Below are 17,578 nucleotides of genomic sequence, written 5' to 3' on the forward strand. Positions count from 1 at the left end.
CCAGCCTCCTTGTAATTGCTGTACATCAAGATCTACATTGTTTTCTACAACACCCTTTGGCACCCTCTGTTAAAATAATTCCCTCAGACAGAGCTTCCAAACTCTATCATTATCATTATGACCTACCTGTCCTCTGGCTGTGCAGAACCACTGGACCACCAGACTTGAAGATGAGGACCCACTTTTTCTGGAGGACAGCCCTGCTCTACAAGCAGGCACTGGGGATAGGAATAGTAGTAGCTCCTGGTTGTTTCAGCTTGCCTCTCCTGGCTTAGGACCTCCACCCTATGAGCTAGCGGGGATTGGGGTGATTAGACTCTGTATTTTCAGTCTGCAGTGCTTGGTGTAGAGTCTCCACCATACAGGTGGGCAGGGTGGAGAAAGAGAAGATAGGATCCTCTTTGCTCACCCTGCCTCAAATAGAGCACTGACAGTCCAGGCCAGGGGGCAATGAGAAATGCCAGCAGCCTGTCCATCCTCAGGTGAAAAGGTAGCCCCAGAACAGGAATTTAGAAGAAAAAGAACTCCCATCTTCTCGGCTGTCTATGCCCAAGGTAGGGATTCTACAACAAAGAGTTGGGCTGGTGGGGCTAATGGAGCCCAAATGTCACAGACTTGTTCTTACTGATATTTAGATTTTCTTAAATAAATGTTTCCTCATTTGCTCTTAGGACAATTTCCAGAGATTCTAAATGATTATTTAAAACTTATTACCAGCTAAAGTTTTGTTTTGTTGGAGAGAGCATCTCACTGAACTCCCTACTCCATCATTCTGGATATCCCACCTCCCACTGCTCTGTCCTAAATACACCTTTGTATTTTCTCCCTGCCTTAAAATGAATTAGTTCTAGTAATGAAGAAATGTGGAAAAGTGCATTCTTAAAATATTGTATTACTTTTCACCTTGGTATCCACAAACACAAAGGCCCAGTCGGACAGCCTTGCCCAAGGGAATGACTAGATTGGAATATTTGTCATTCATTCTAGCAGAATGAGTCTGAAGTTGTGGCTGGTAAGGAGGAAGAAAACAAAGAAAATCTTTGGGATCCTTCCAATTATGAGCATAGCAGCTGACACAGAACTAATATGAATGTCGGCAGATTATTACAAAATCAACATGAGACACTGTCCGCTCCTTGCCTCCAAACAACTTACATCTAAGATATAACTGGGAGAGTGTCAGCAAAACAAAGGGCAGCTAGAAAATGCTTACCTGTTACAGGAGGGGAATGAGATAAACAACTTGGTGGCCCCAACCCTTCTGCTTTTGGTGAAAGGACCTTGTCTTCACTGCTCATCATCTTGCCTCCTAGTACCATAAGCTTCTCTGGGCTTGGGCCCTCATGGACATCTAAAATGTAGGGTCTCCACTGCCCTCTCCCTCCCATGGGTTCATGACACAGGGTCTCCAGCTTAAAATAAAAATGTAATCATTGCCAACCTTTATGCAAAACTTCATGATTTGGGATATCTTTCCATAGAACAATATCACGAGCAAGGATGAGGTTACCACGGCAGACCGTGGAGCCAGTTGTGCAGAATCTGCCTCTAGTATGTTTCACACAATTCAATCGTGAGAATCGCCCATACTGTTATTCTATAGGAAATGTATTGGGCATTCCAACTAGCACTGAATTCCTCTGGTTGAGGGAGAGCTTCTGTGGCTCCAAGTGGCAAAGGCCGAGAAAGCAGGGGGCAAGGATAGAGTCTGTGAACAGGGCACGCCAGGGGACCAGGAAGGAAAGGAAGCCTTTTTTTTCCATACAAGTGAGAGAGTGCTCCCCAGGCCTCCAAGAGCTTCACAGTCAGTGCCACCTTGAACCTGCATGATTATGAGGCAAGTGAGAAGCAGAGCGGCTAGGCAACTTGGTTGGCCCAAGTGATACCTACTACGAACCTGATCCTTCACCACTTTAGCATCCAGCTCTGGAAGTGGGGAGGGGTGGTCCTGCTTGCACCCACCTCCATGGTTTTCTAGCGTGGCTGACCTGGCAGATGAGATTGCTCAAGACTGATTCTAGCCTCCATCTGTGTTCAGGGGCTGGCAAGCTCAAAACAGCACTTCCCAGATTCTCCTGGAGCTGGGTTCTGGATGTCTGGATGCCAACTTGGTTTTTGCAAATAAGAAGTACTCAAGTGAGACTAGAAAGGTGGAAGTAAGGAGAAAGCTGCCTTCCCACACCTATTGACCATTTCCGCGGCTGAGCCCCATCTAGCTTCCTGGGAACCAAGAGGTGGCTGTGGAGGCATCAGGATGCAGTCCTTCCGTCCTCAGGCTGCACTATGGAAATCTGAGCTTAACACTCAGCCTTTCTATTGGGATCCTCCTTGGAAGCCCCACCTAGCACCTGCTGCTCCAGCCCTTCACAACTTAGGGGAGCACCCAAGCACCTAGAGCAAGTCCTTGTCTGTTTATAACACCTGGAGTGGTGTTCATTTCCTGCCTTGAGCCCTCACTGATAATCCTCTCTTCTTTTCGTCCCTCCCTTTCCCTTCTGGGGGAAGAACAGCAGCAGGCAGGCGATGGAGAGGAAGCAGAGGAGCCCTTGAGCAATTTCATTCATTCATTTTCTCATTCACCCAACATTTACAACACTCCTATTTTGCTCTAGTGACTGGGTCAGACACCTCCTCTTCCCACCCTCCATCTCCTTCAGTGACTCTTACTAGGATGAGATCCTAGGACACAGAACAAGTAGTGGGGAGAAGTTTGTGGTTTCATGCCTCCTGCTCCCTGTCCCCAGGAATGCCCGGCAGTTCCCTAAACACTGCTCAGGCACCAACTCCTTTCCAGAGTCAGGATTTGCACCCAGGCAGCCAGCTCCAGAGCCTATGTGCTTACCATAGGGGAGGAGGAAGTGTAGAGCGGGAAAGACAGAAGGGGGGTGATATGGCCCAGGTAGGGGGACAGTCACATGTAACACACATATATAAGTCAGGGGCTCACTCACAGAACTGCAGGCCACACAGTTGTACCAGCAGGTGCCTCTGCGTTTCCTCAAGAGGAAATTTACATCGAGGACCTGATGATCACCATGCTATGTGTTGCCTCCTTACCTTGGCAAATAGGGAACGAGTAGAAGCCCACACGGCAAGCATCACACCGAGGGCCCTCGACCCCAGGGCGGCAAAGGCACCTTCCATAGGCATCGCATATTTCAGGGAGAACGCCTTCCCAGTTACAGTCGCACCCTGCAAGAAGAGACTCTCAGAGCCTGCCTTGTCTCAAGGTTCTGCCATAGAAACATAGATAATGAATTATCTATGGTTTCTAGGCATTCTTGACCTAAAACACTACACATTAAAGGGAAATAAACAAATAGGAAGAAAAGGTCAGAGATGCCATTAAGAAACATCTACTTGTATCCAACGGAACCTCCAAACTGAGATTTCAGGATTGGCCTGTTCATTTTTAAGCCTTATCTGATGGGTTCCATGACAACAGTGAGTGGCCCACTCTGCCAAGCAGATGATATGCCTGGCCTAGGGAAGGACACAGGCAGGAAAGCACCCCCCCAGCGGCTGTCACCCCCACCTCTGAGCTCCCATCCTCCAGCCCCAACCACACTGACCTAAAAGCTCCAGCAAAGGCAAGTAGCTAATTATAAAGTGACCTGGGGAATCAAACCTTTTTCGTGATATTTGTCAAGAAACCTCCTGGGCACCCATGTCTTCAGGCTATGTGGGCAACTTTACAGAATCATCCCCAGATTGCTTTAGTGTTCTAGGTAAAATCTCTGCAGTTGTTGTTTCACTGGTCCCTACTCTTTGTTTGAACTTGGAGGCATAAAAGAGTGTGCATGCCTATAGGCCAGAGTTTATGTTTTGCATACACTGTCATTTTCAAAGGAAGCCCTTGAAGATGTGTCAACTATACACTGACGTCCTAGAAATAAATCTTAAGTGGATATAAATGATCTCTCAGACCCAGAAAACCCTGATAATATGCAAGGTTATGAAATACAATGAAAAAACCTGAAAACATTCAGATCTGCAAAACTGCTCTGCACCTTTTTTCTTCGAGTCATCCTGTCTGGAACTGAGCATATGGGCTTTCTGGTAAAGTGGTTCTCTATCTTGGCTGCACATTGGAATTTCCTGGTAAAATACAATTGCCTAGGTACAGAATCCTAAACCCAGAAATTCTGATATAAACCCACAATCTGTAAACTATAGCCTGAGAACCAAATCCAACTCTATTTTAGGAAATAATGCTTTACCCGGACACAGCCGAGATTTTTTCCTGCACATGTTGTCTATAGTTGCTTTCCTGGTACAACAGCAAAGTTGAGTATTTGAACTTTGCCTACAAATCCAAATACATTTACCATCTAACTGTTTGGGGGAAAGTTTGCCAACCACTAAATGGGATTTCCAGTAATGAGAGCAGTGGTTCTCAACAAGAGAGCATACATCAGAAGCATCTGGAAAACTTGTTCAAAATATAAGCCTGGACTTCATCCTGAAAAGCTAGCTTAGTATCTGGGGTGCTACAGAGGAATTTCTACTTTGTAAAAGCAAGGGTTTCTAAAGCACAGCCCGTGTATTGGAAAACATGGAAACATGAAATACAAATGGGCTTTACTGAATTAAAATTCTCAGGGGTGGGATGGTGCTCGGTATTAGCCAGTGTTCTGCATCTTCTGGCAGTTGAGATGTTTGAGCTTCTTTTTTTTTTTAGTTTGGGGTTTTTTTTTAATTGATTGATTGGAGGGGACTCTCCACTGAGCAGAGAGGCCAAGGCAGGGCTTGATTTCACAACCCTGAGATCATGACCTGAGCTAAAACCAAGAGTCAGATGTTCAACCGGCTAAGCCACCCAGGTGCCCGAAGATATTTCAGCTTCTAATGTTCACTGCTGGGAGCTAGACCCCAAAGTGGGGCCTAATGCAACAATAAAAGACCAAATTGAAGTGATATATCCATGCATTCAAATCCCCAAACAGATCTCACTGCATTCACTGAAACTTCTTTTCCTTGAGGTGGTGTTCTAAGGCTTCCCTTATATTTTGTAACAGAAGTCTGAACATCCCTTCAAGTTCAATTAAATTTCTTTTCCTGAAGTCGCCACCAATCTACTTGGGGGCAATAAGAAATTGAATAACAAAAGGATTCCTGGCCACAGCCAGTAAATGGGAGATCTAAGACATTCTTGTGGAAGAAAGCCCAAGATGTGGTGTAACCAAGTCTCAAAGGCAGAATTCCATTCTAGTCAATGAACAAACATTACGGAAACATTTGCAGGCAGCCACTGTGGACAGGATACCGCTGGCTATGGGCAGGATAGATACTACAGGAATTAGAGGCATAGCTGCTGTCCTCAAGTGACCAAGTGCTTGGTGAAGGCTAATGACAATACTCCACATAACAACATAGAGCACCGTGGTTTGATCAGAGGATCAGGGTGTGCATAGGGCACACATCGGAAAGAAAGTAGGAAGGTAACTTGGATCCCGTTACCTGGCCTCAGGTGAGCTCTCAGTGCTGCCCCCAAATCCTATGACATTCCCCAAGTCCATTCTCTCTGGGATGGAGATTCCAGAGAGATTGGAATTCTGGGATGCCTCTTCCATACCTTCTATCTCTTTAACCCCAAAGCTTCCTCTCCAACCTCACTTTCTGCCCTGACTTTGATCCTTATCTCATAGAGAGAGAAAAAAAAAGAACAGCCAGAAGAGAGGGTCCCTAAGTTCCCATCACCACATCCACCTGCCCCTTCCCCAGCCCTGCACTTTGCCTTGTCTTCTGCAGCCTTTCTCATCTCAACAAATGGTATTTCTTCCCTCTGTGTGCTCCATCCAGAAGCCTTGGAGTCACTGAAGGGGCCTTTTTCTCATTACCCACTTTCAGGTCAGCCATCCCCTGGTAGGTCCTGTTGGTTCTGTCTCCAGGTTATATCTACAGTCTGTCCTCTTTTTGTCACCTCTACCGCCACCTCCTGAGTCGGAGCCACCATCCTCTCTCTCCCTCATAGATTATCGCAATAGCTTTTCAGGGCATTTCCATTCTTCCTCTTTTCTCCGCCTCCAACTGGTTTTCAACACAGTAGCCACAGAGTTCCTTATGCAATGTCCTTTCTCTGTGCACACTGCCCATGGCTCCTCTCATTGAGAATGGAAGGTTAAATCTTCGCAGTGGCTGACAGGGCCCTGCCATCTGGTCCCCGGCACTTTCCTTCCTTACCTCTCTTGCCTGTGCTCACTCCACTTTCACACACTGGTCTCCCTTTTATTCAGTGAACACCCCAGCATGCACCCCAAGGACTTCACACTGGCTCTTTCCTGGGTCTGAATGCTTGTCCCCAGATACCTGCAGAGCTCACCCCTCACCTTCCTCAGGTCCTTGCTTATCTCTTCAGGAGGTCCCCCCTGACAACCCTGTTGAAATCTGCAAACCTCACATGCCCCCACCTCTCTCCCAGACTTATGTTCTGCACAGCACTCATGGCCAAACACCAGTTCTCCAGCACGTCTCTTGAGATGCCATATTGTTGCTGAAATGGAAATCTTCTGTGGAAGAGTGCTCTCCAGAGACTCGTGACCCCTTCTGCCCACCCACACCCTGGACACACCCAGAGGAGGGGAACATGTGCTCACACACCCCTAGCACTACCTCCCCCCAATGAGATGAGCATGTGACTGTCAGGCTGCTACTGGCACCCTGAGGAGTGAGAAGCAAGCTCACTGGGTGAGGTGAACATGATCCAGATGGGGCACAGTGATAGGCTGTGCACATGTGGTGTGCCCTTCTGCTGGAGCAGTGTGCCTCCCTGAGCATGTGTGTCCCTGCCTGTGCTATTATGGGCTCACAAAGGGCACTGCTGCCAACTCCAGAATCAAACCTCAAGACTTAGAATACTCCTCACACGGGTTAGCTTCTGCCTACAATGTGAAAAACTCCCCCTTAAAAGGAGCATCCTTGTGCAGGACACAGCCCTGCATATCATAATCTAAGATATTAGAGATTTCAGTTGTTTAGTGGCTTATATACTATTTTTGTTATCATAGGACTTCCTCCCCTGGAATATAAGCTATTAGGAGAGCTGGGGATTTTTCTCGGTTCTGTTCACTTATAAGTCCCAGCAGCCAGAATGGTGCTGTACACATAACTGGTGATCATAAAGCACTTGCAGAATGAGTGATGAGGTAGGTGTAGCACCCACACCCCCTCGATACTCACCTCTCTACCCAAAAGGCTGCTCCCTACATATCTCTGCCACTGTCTGCACAGGGGTACCCATCTGGCTATGGGAGCTCCTCGGCCAAAGAGTTAATGCCCCAGAATAAGCCCTCCATCAGTGGCCAGTGACTGAAGTTATACCATCAGCTGGGATAATGCTGAGCAAGTTCTATGCTGTCTCCTAAAGTTGTCTACAGGGATGGAGCTCCAGGTGCTACAGGGGGGCCTTTCTTGCTAATGCATCTTCATAACAGCTCCCTTCACTCCCTGAATCACCCCCTTCCTGATGTCTCCTGGGATCACCTCCAGAATCAACTGCTTATGCTCAAATCCTTTCTCAGGGTCTCTGTATATAGAACCCAAACAAGACAGTAGGCAACTGACTGCCTCTGGAAGTTTCTGAACAAGCAAGTGACATACAATTCAAGCTGTTTAGTTTCCTTAGTCAGGGAGCATTTGCACAAAAGACAGAGTAGCATAGAGAATGGTGAGTGGCAAGAACTGAGACAGGAGACACCTGCAAGGCACCTGCCAGGCTCCAGTAAGGACTTGAACTTGGGCCACTTGAACTTGAACTTGGGCATAGTGGCAGATATAGGAAGTAGAAAAATAATACAGAGCACAATGTTTCCATTGAAGTTAAACCAAAAGAGAAGATACTTACCTTTTATATCTCCAGCTACTGGGTCTTCTGGACTTGGAGTAGAAACAGGGAAAATGGGAATTCCTAGAAAAATCATTTAAAAAAATACAGAGAAAGATTAAGGAGACAGTAAAATATTAAGTTGCATGAACTAGAAAGAAGCCTTTCTAACTCAGTGCAAAGTAGCATGTGGAGCCTAATTTAGAGAAAGGCAAAACTGCTATATTGAACATGCAACCGAAACCAGGCCGATTAGACATTCTGATTTGCATATTAAATGAACAGATATGGATATTTTGTGCTCAGAATATATATGTCTCAGTCTAAGCAGGAATGAGTTTGGTTTCTTTAGCATCTTTATTGGTTTTTTTAACATAAAATTGAGCAGTTTAAAAAAATTTTCTTAAGTTTTTCCCTCTAAAATGTGATTTATGCCATAAGATTGTTTCAGGTTTCTGTCACTAAAAAGGCAAGTACAATTTCTGTTCAAGCTGTATGTAATAATTACAGTTTGTAAATTGACTGAGCCTCAATTCAGTGTTACTGTGTTTGGGCTTAAAAATTGGTTTCTTTAAAAATCAGACGATCATATAATTTATCCTCCAAACTAAGATACTGGACAGTGAAAGTGGATGCTAGCTTAATGATTCTCTGGGACAGCAGGTGTGAGCCAGAATATAAAGTCACCCCATTCACATGAGTCCTACCCGAATGTCCCCACAGCCCACTATGCTCTGCCCACCCTACAAAGCTGGGAATGCAAGAACCAGTACAGCAATTGGGGGCTGGGGAGATAGCTGAAACACAAAAGGCCCTGCATCTTTGTCCTAACACAAAAGTAGAGTTTTTATGCTTTAGCAAACCAAAAGAACCATGACTCTTGTTACAATTTGTAGGGCTGATTCCAGACTCTCCTGCTTCATGTTTTATGGTGTTTCTGCCAGATAGGGATTTTTTCTCTTGGAGATGCTGAGATATTCACTTAGATCACTGCAGTGAGGGTGGTGGGGGCTGGTGATAACCTGGCCTATAGTACAATGAATGGGAAAGGGGAAACACATCCCCCAGCCACCCAAAACACTGACACACACTACATGTGTGCAAACGGACATCTGGTACCCTTGACACTTCTTCCAAGTTCTTTTGTGAAGACAAATCACACACATGGATTACCGTTAAGTCAAAATTGCCAGTATGTGACCTTTCTGACCTCCTGGGGTGGTCAACCCAACCTAGTCATCAACCTTGAATAAGACTATGAAATGTACTCATATAAATTCTGCGCTCTAAACTCTTGCAAACACTTTCATGTGAACACAACCTACATGGCCCCATGTCTGTGCTGCCTCCATCTCTGTCTGCCATGCCTTCAGGTGTTAATGCATCAGCTATGTGCCCAGAAGGGAGGCCTCTCCTCCTGCAGCAGCTACTTACTCAGGCAAAATGGGAAGTTATAATATCCAACTGCACACTTCTCACAGTTATCTCCTTGGAAATTTGGCTTGCAGGTGCAGCGTCCCGAGCCTGGCTCACAGTCATCAGCATGCTCAGGGTTACAGCTGCAAGCTATGAGAAACACCAGGTTTCAGATGTCAGGGTGAATGCTCAGTCCACCGGGGCACTCAGTAAAGTGGCTTTGTCCCCAAGGACTTCTCAAGCAATGTCTACCACTTTACTGTTGGCCCCTACTTATTCTTGAAAGGGCACAGCCTGTTTTCCACTTTATACTTGGCTAATAGTTTGCATTCACCAAACCCCAGGGACCCTCAGAGGTAAGCTTGAAGAGGCATCTGCACTGATGCCTCTTCAAGTTCTCAAGAATACAGTTTATTACACTGAGTGCTGCCCAGTTCATGCATCAGAGGCAAGGTTTGCACAGACTCCAAATGGGCTGTGGGAGGATGTGCTACAGCCCCACCCCAGCCATGAGCCAACTGTGAATGTCCACATGGTGGTCATCACTACCTAGATACAATGTGGTCACAAGTACAGGATGCATAGACATTGACATATAACCTGTGGACAGCACAGCAAGATCACGCCCATAACCAAATGTTAGATTCCAGTGATAGGACGTACTGAAGGCAGTCTTGCAACCAACACAACTGTTAGGTTTTCATTCCAGTAGACAGACTTGGGATCGAAAAGGCTTGGTAACCCCTCACTTGGGAGCATCCCTTGACCTGGCAAGTCCTCACCTTGGACAGCAAAAATACTGTCATAACACAGCTAAGTATATGTTCCATGGGGAACTGGGAAGCCAGGAAGCTGTGGGCAGTAAGCATTGTCCCAGGCTGGCTTCTTCTGGTATTCTTTGCTTAGCTTGCTTAGGACGTATGTCTTGTGGATTCTTTATACTAAGCCTGTAACATTTCTGCAAGACTGTGAGAACACTTTGGTGATGAAGAAAGAACCTAGAACAGTGATGGAGAGCCGAGAATCACCGAGAACAGTGATTCTGGGGAAGGTACGTCTGCATTCACACTGTCTAGTCTCCTCTGCTAAGGCTTGTTCTTCTTGGCCCAAGAAAAGTGATGGACATACGTCGTGGGATGATGTGGAAGAGGGAGAATTAGGTCACTCTTGAACAAGGACGAATGCCCAATACAGAGGCAGAGGCAAATCAGAGTCACACATTCTCTGGACTTCAATGTCCTCAAATGTTAACAATATGATGAATGAATCTGGGGGCACATCGGGCCCAGTGGCCAACTTCAGGGCTGAACTGTTTTCTAACGGTGACAGCCAGAGAACATAGAGCAGATTACACATGTAGGGCAAAGCCCATAGTCTGACCTGTGACTGGTAATTCCCCAGGGAAAACCCAATGGGATCCTGTTGTATCATGGGTTTGGTACAGCACAGAGGCATCACACAGAGGGGACCCGTACCAGTCAGAAGTTTTGTCAGCTGGCCCTAAAAATATTTAAATACTTGGTCTCCTCTTATCTAAACATGAAAATAATAATACAGTGTCCTAAATTGGTTGTGATAATCACACATTTGCAAAATTACTTCACAATGCCTTGCATATAGCATATAAATCACAGCTCTTTTAGATATTATGGCCATTATTAAATCCTTGCTAAATCACTACCATAGGGGCACCTGGTTGGCTCAGTGGTTGAGCATCAGCCTTTGGCTGAGGGCGTGATCCCGTGGTCCCAGGATCGAGTCCTGCACCAGGCTCCCCATGGGGAGCCTGCTTCTCCCGCTGCCTATGTCTCTACCTTTCTCTGTGTCTCTCATGAATAAATAAATAAAATATATTTTTTTAAAATTAAATAAAGAAAGAAAGAAATCACTACTCTGTTGTCTTGATGCTAACACAGACAAAAATGTGAAATTACTGGAGATCACAAAAGCACGTCAAAACAACAGAAAATGGAGGAACTAACATTTGTCAGAGGACTGGTATGTGACCAAGCCCAAGGCTTAGCGTCTTCCTAGGGCTTCTAATGGCATGTCATTCTATCTTAGGGAATATGCAGGCATGGTTCGTTCCATTGTGCTTTGCAGATAGTGTGTTTTTTATAAATTGAATGTTGGTGGCAACCCTGTGTTGAGCAAGCCCATCAGCACACTTTCCTCAACAGCATTTGCTCACTTTGTGTCCCTGTCACATCTTGATAACTCTCACAGTATTTCAAACTTTTTCATTATCATATTTGTTGTGATGATCTGTGATCAGTGAAGAAATCTGAAGCTTGGGGAGATTATGTAGCTGGAAGGAATAGAAGCAACAATGTGAAGAAAGAGGGAAAGAAGGGAGCTACCAGTGCATCAGAGTTTAGCCCGATGGCCACCCCAAAGCTGTACAGTACAGACAGTCTGACACACCAAGTCAAAATGAAACTTACGGATGCAGCCGTGGGGAGCATCAACTGGAACACCATAAGGGCGGTAATAACCCTTAGCACAGTTTTCACAGTTTATACCAGCTGTGTTATGCTAGAAAGAAAGGAAAGAAACTTAGAAGGAAGAGTACTGGAAAAGTCATTACTTTGTGCTATTAGTCCATGAGCTCATTCTGTCATATACGATTGTAATTTCAAAGTCAAAAAAATAAGTGTTGATCTTGACCTTGAGTCTCCAAGATTTATCACAGGGCACCGGCTTACAGGTGGCTTTGGATTCTCCACCCCCCCACCCCCCACCCAGTGGAAGAAGAAATGAAAGTCCGTTCCATGAACCAGACAGCCCGAGTTTTCCCCTCTACCACAGAATTTGATCCATGAAGCTGCTGACTCTTCAGTGAGAAAAAAAACTCAAGAGCACCACTCTTCCTAGCTTCAGCCAGAAGTGAGTGGAAAACAAACTACTCTTAGGTTTAACCCGGGAAATAAAGGGCCATATGTGTATTTTTATCTCCTTCGATTTTGGAAGAGATCACACATACAGATCCTCTTCTCTTGTCATCCTGATTTTATCTGTGCTTTAGTCATGAAAACATTCCAGACATTTCTGTTACGTGAATGGAAAATGCAGGCATGAGTCTCATGTGCAGAGCTCATTTTAGAGTACAGTACTAGGCAGGTTTTTATATTTGATGGTTAATCCTTATAATTGTCACAAATCAAATTGCCCAACGTGCATCATCAGTTTCCAAGAACTGCACACCATGGCTCTAACTCAAGCCTGCCCCTCTTGCTCTCTAATTTGGCAACAATTAGGAGGACAGTGGTCTTTCATTAATGAAAAGGGAGGCAATAGGAAGTTAAAAAGAAAAAAAATAAGTATAACGCACTTTAATTCAAAAGAAGTCTGCATAGAATCAGTGGAGAACAAAGACCCTTTTCTGAATCCTCTCCCCCATTTTAGATGATTTTATTAATTACAGATTTTTTTTCATTACCACTCCTTATCCTGTGGGCTAAAACCTGAATTCACTTTAACATCGAGGTCTAAAACCACACTGGCCACTTCTCTGACTTAACATTCATATGCATAAACATTCGGGCAATAAGAAACAGCTGTAGTCCACCTCCCTCTGATCGAATGTCAATTAACCTCTCAACTTTGTTGCTTGCCACTGTGACTTAAGATAGACATCACGTTAACCTCTTTTTTTTTTTTTTCACGTTAACCTCTTTTAACCCTGGCTCCCAAATTTTTCCCCATTGAAGAAGGAAATTTCTCTGAAGTGGGCAGCCTTGCCTCTCCCTTCTACCACAAATTTTGGTTAATAAAGCACCTGCCACAGAGAACTTATATTTTTAAGATGCAAAGAACAGCAACAAATGACCAAAAGAGAGCCATATATCACTGTGCAAATGGAATAATGTCTGGAGTTTACCTCCAAATCTCGAGTATTCCCTAAGACCCTCACCTTCCTAGGGAACACACACCAGTTTATCCATGGATGCTATGGCCATGGGTAAACTTAGAACAAGTTTATCCATGCTTGGACCAAGATCAGATGGAGCCTCGAGGACAACGGTGGTTCCATAATTTCTATGTAGGGGCTACAGGGGAAGCAACCTCCCTGGGAGGAATGGGTGCCTGAATTTGCATTTGCCTGGCACTTAACACAAGAAAACCTCAAGCCAAAGAGTGAGGTGGGTGCTGATGGAATCTACGCGGAAGATAAGCTTAAACACACACCGCTGACCCCTTCCTTTGACACCAGCTAGAGAGGCTTTCTACAGAAGGTCACCTAGAAACTGCAGGCTCTGGTAATTGAAAGTAATCCAATTCCTCCAAGCATAACTTTTCCAAGATGCTTTTCCATCTTGGTAAATCCCATCTCTTCCTTTTCCTCTCAATTCCTTGATCACATCTACAACACTGTTGCTGGCTTCCACTTCTGTGAACCTCAAGCATTTGGGTTATTCATTGGCCACACTCTCCCAGGAAGCCCCCTACCTGATTTTTCTTCCAAGGGCCAACATGATCTGGCCTCTGTGACTTCTCTGACCTATTCCTGCTCACTCCCCTCTAGCTACATGGGCCCCTGGCTCCCTCTCAGGGCCTTTGCCCAGCCATCCCTTCTGCCTGGAATGCCCTCCCCCAGACAGATGGCCTGACTCATTCTCTGGCTGTTTTTGGATCTTTCCTCCAATGCCACATCCTAGGGCACTGGCCACTGTAATTTGAACTTCACAGACCCCAAACCAATACTTAAAATAGTAAACCCAAGAATTAAAAATAAAATCAATAACACATGAGAGTACGGCCATCTCTGACAACTGCTTGCCTTGCTGGATAATGACCTGACTCTCTTACATGCTGTCTGACTGGCCACCTGAACGTTTCCAGGCTCGGCCCAGAACTGATGGTGGATACTTCTCATTCTGCCATTACCAGCACTATATAGACAAGGTGGGAGACAGCCAGGTTAGCAGGTACCATGGACTGGATGTTGGTGTCCCCTCCTCTCCAAAATGCATATGTTGTTGAAGCCTAATTTCCAATATGATGGTGTTTGAAGACGAAGCCTTTGGGAGATAATCAGATCATGAAGATGGAGCCCTGATGATGGGACTAGTGTCCTTAAAAGAAGAGAAATGATCTCTCTCCACCACGTGAGGATACAATGAGAAGACAACTATTTGCTAACCAGTGAGTGGGCTCTTACCATATGGTAGATCTGCCAGGACCTTGATCTTAGACTTCCCAGCCTCCAGAACTGTGAGGAATAACCGTTTATTGTTTAAGCACCTACCCCGTGATATATCTGTTATAGCAGCCTGCACTAAGCTGGATTTCTGATCGGCACACTTGCTGTAGGGCATATGTATTCCACAAGCAAATTCACACTTCACCTTGAAGCATCACCTAGCAGCTCCCCAAGCCACCTGACCCTGCATGGCAGCAAACCCCCTTCCCTTCCTTGTCAAGACTCCCCGTGCCCTTCTGTATATGACATACGATAGGTTACATTTTTCTCCCCCAAATGAAGAGCCAATTGGCCCAACATCATGTAACATCCATCTTTCTCTTCCATTAGAAATCCCAATTTTACTGTAAATCAAATGCAAACATCTACATGCATGTGTTTCTAGATTCTCTACTCAGGAATGTTTTGCTGTCTTGGAAAACAAATTTCCCCCCAAACCATTCATCTTTTGTCTGTCCTCTCATATTCTTTTATTGATAAGAACTTTAAGGGCAGCCCGGGTGGCTCGGCAGTTTAGTGCTGTCTTTGGCCCAGGGCGTGATCCTGGAGACCCGGGATCGAGTCCCATCTCTCAATGGAGAGCATGGAGCCTGCTTCTCCCTCTGCCTGTGTCTCTACCTCTCTGTCTCTCTGTTTCTCATAAGTAAATAAATAAAATCTTAAAAAAAAAAAAAAAGAAAAAAGAAATGAAAAGAACTTTAGAATCAGTCTGCCAATCTTCATTAAAAAAAAACCTTGTAGGAATTCTGATAACAGTTGCACTGAAGTTATAGGATATTTTTGAAGAAATGGTGCACTTATATATTGAGTCTGGAAACACATTATGCCTCTCCATATAGGTCTTCTTTTATAAATTCCAATAGGGTTTTATAGATCTGGATGCAGCCCCACGATGAATTCTTCTACAATTAACTGGAGTCCAATATTTAGTTTCTTTTAGTGTGAAATTTACATACAAGTGCAAAACTCTTAATTGTGCATTCACTGAGTTATGACAGATGAATATATCTGTGAAACTCAAATCTCTGTCTCAACATAGGACACTACCATCACCTCAGAAAGTTCCCCATGCCCCTTTCCAGTCAATTGCTCCATCACCAACTCCCCAGAGTCAACCATCGTTCTGATTTTCCCCAAAACTAATTAATTTTCCTTGCTCCAGAATTTCATTTAAATAGCCCTCATTCTATACGTATTCTTTTCTGTATCTTCTTTCATTTAGCATGATATTGTTAAAATTCTTGCATTTTACTGCATGAATCGATAGTTTGTTGTTCACTATTGCTCATTGGTATTCCACATATAAATATGCCAGTTTGCTCATCCATTCTATTAATGGACACCTAGGCTATTTCCAGTTTGAGGCTATTGTGCATAAACCTGCCATAAGCTTTCTGTAAACATGTTTTCAGTTCTCACAGATAAATGCTTAAGACTGGAATTTGTGAGTCATGGGGTAGGTGTCTGTTTAGTTTTCTTTTCAAAAACTGCCAGACATTTTCCCAAAGTGGTTGTGCCATTTTTTCATTCATACCAATAATGCATGAGAGGTCTGGTTGCTCCACATTCTCACCAAGATTGATGGTAAGTCATTATAATTTTAATTTGCATTTCTTAGATGGCTAATGATATTAAGCCCCTTGTTGTACACGTATTGGCCATTCACATGCCTACTTTTGTGAAGTGACTATCCAAATCTTGTCCAAATCCAAAAATATTTTATTGGGTACTTGTCTTTTTATTACTTAGCTGTGGACATTTTTTACATAGCCTGGATATCAACCGTGTGTCAGATTTACATTTTGTGAATGTTTTCTCCACATCTGTGGCTAGCCTATTTGTTTTCTTAACAGTGTCTTTTGTGAGCAGAAGCTTTCGATTTTGATGAAGTCTAATTTGTTAATTTTTCATAATTATTGCTTTCTGTGACTTAAAAAACTTTGTTCATGTTCTGAATCACAAAGATATTCCCTATATTTTTCTCTAAAGAAATGCAGCTTTCACTTTTCTTTAGTCTGATCCATATCAATTTTGCTTTTATGTAAGATATGAAGTAGTGTTTAAGTTTATTTTTTCCCACAGAATATCATTATTCCAGAACTATTTGTTGAAAGGAATTTCTCTCCTACTCTCCTGCACTGGATTGCTTCAGCATTTTTTTTTTTTTAAGATTTTATTCATTCATTTGAGAGACACACAGAGAGAGAGAGAGGGCACAAGTGGGGGGGGGAGGGGTAGAGGGATGGGGACAAGTAGACTCCCCACTGAGCAGGGAGCCTGACATGGGTCTCTTATCACAGGACCCCAAGATCATGACCTGAGCCAAAGTCAGATACTTAACTAGTGCCCCTGCTTTGGTATTTTTATCAAAAACCAAATGTCCATATAAGTGTAGGTCTGTTTCTGTACTCCCTATTCTGTTACACTGATCTATTTATCTATCCTTATGTTGATATCACACTGCTGTGATTACTATAACTTTATACTTAGTCATAAAGCAAGATGGATGAGCACCCATAAAGTCATAAAGCAAGATGGGTGATAAGTCATAAAGCAAGATGGGTGAGCAAGATGGGTGAGCACCTGGGTGGCTCAGTCTTAACAGTAGATAAAAACTGGAGTCTGTTAAGCCTCCAACTCCTGATTTCTGCTCAGGTCATCATCTCAGGATCATAATATCGAGCCCCATGTCAGGCTCTACATTCTCTCTCTCCCCCTGTCCCTCCCCGGGTGCTCTTGTACTCTTTCTCTCTCTAAAATAAATAAATAAATAAAATCTTTTTTTAAAGAAAAGATAACATACCTCTTCTCACTTTATTCTGCTTCTTCGCAATGGCTTTGTATATTCTAGGTCATTTATGTAACCATAAATTTAAATACAAACTTTAGAATCTGCTTGTCAATTTTTACCAAAAAACCTATATTCAAGGGGCACCTGGTTGGCTCAATGGTTGAGCGTCTGCCTTTGGATCAGATCATGATTCTGGGGTCCTGAGATCAAATCCCATATCAGGCTTTCCACAGGGAGCCTACTTCTCCCTCTGCCTATGTCTCTGCCTCTCTGTGTCTCTCATGAATAAATAAATAAAATCTTTAAAACAACAACAACAACAACAACCCTATATTCAAGCTTTAGA

At 44.1% G+C, this 17,578-nt stretch overlaps 1 protein-coding gene across 1 annotated transcript in view; it reads right to left on the reverse strand.

Annotated features, from left to right (window-relative positions):
* Nucleotides 1-17,578, reverse strand: part of LAMA3 (laminin subunit alpha 3) — a 249,900-nt gene that overhangs the window by 153,677 nt on the left and 78,645 nt on the right. The window contains 4 exon segments of the mRNA XM_038543644.1: nucleotides 3,058-3,192; nucleotides 7,844-7,906; nucleotides 9,257-9,388; nucleotides 11,683-11,773. Of these exon segments, the coding sequence (XP_038399572.1) occupies nucleotides 3,058-3,192; nucleotides 7,844-7,906; nucleotides 9,257-9,388; nucleotides 11,683-11,773 (421 nt within the window).

The sequence above is a fragment of the Canis lupus genome, chromosome 7, assembly GCF_011100685.1.
Source record: "Canis lupus familiaris isolate Mischka breed German Shepherd chromosome 7, alternate assembly UU_Cfam_GSD_1.0, whole genome shotgun sequence".
Classification (NCBI taxonomy): domain Eukaryota; kingdom Metazoa; phylum Chordata; class Mammalia; order Carnivora; family Canidae; genus Canis; species Canis lupus.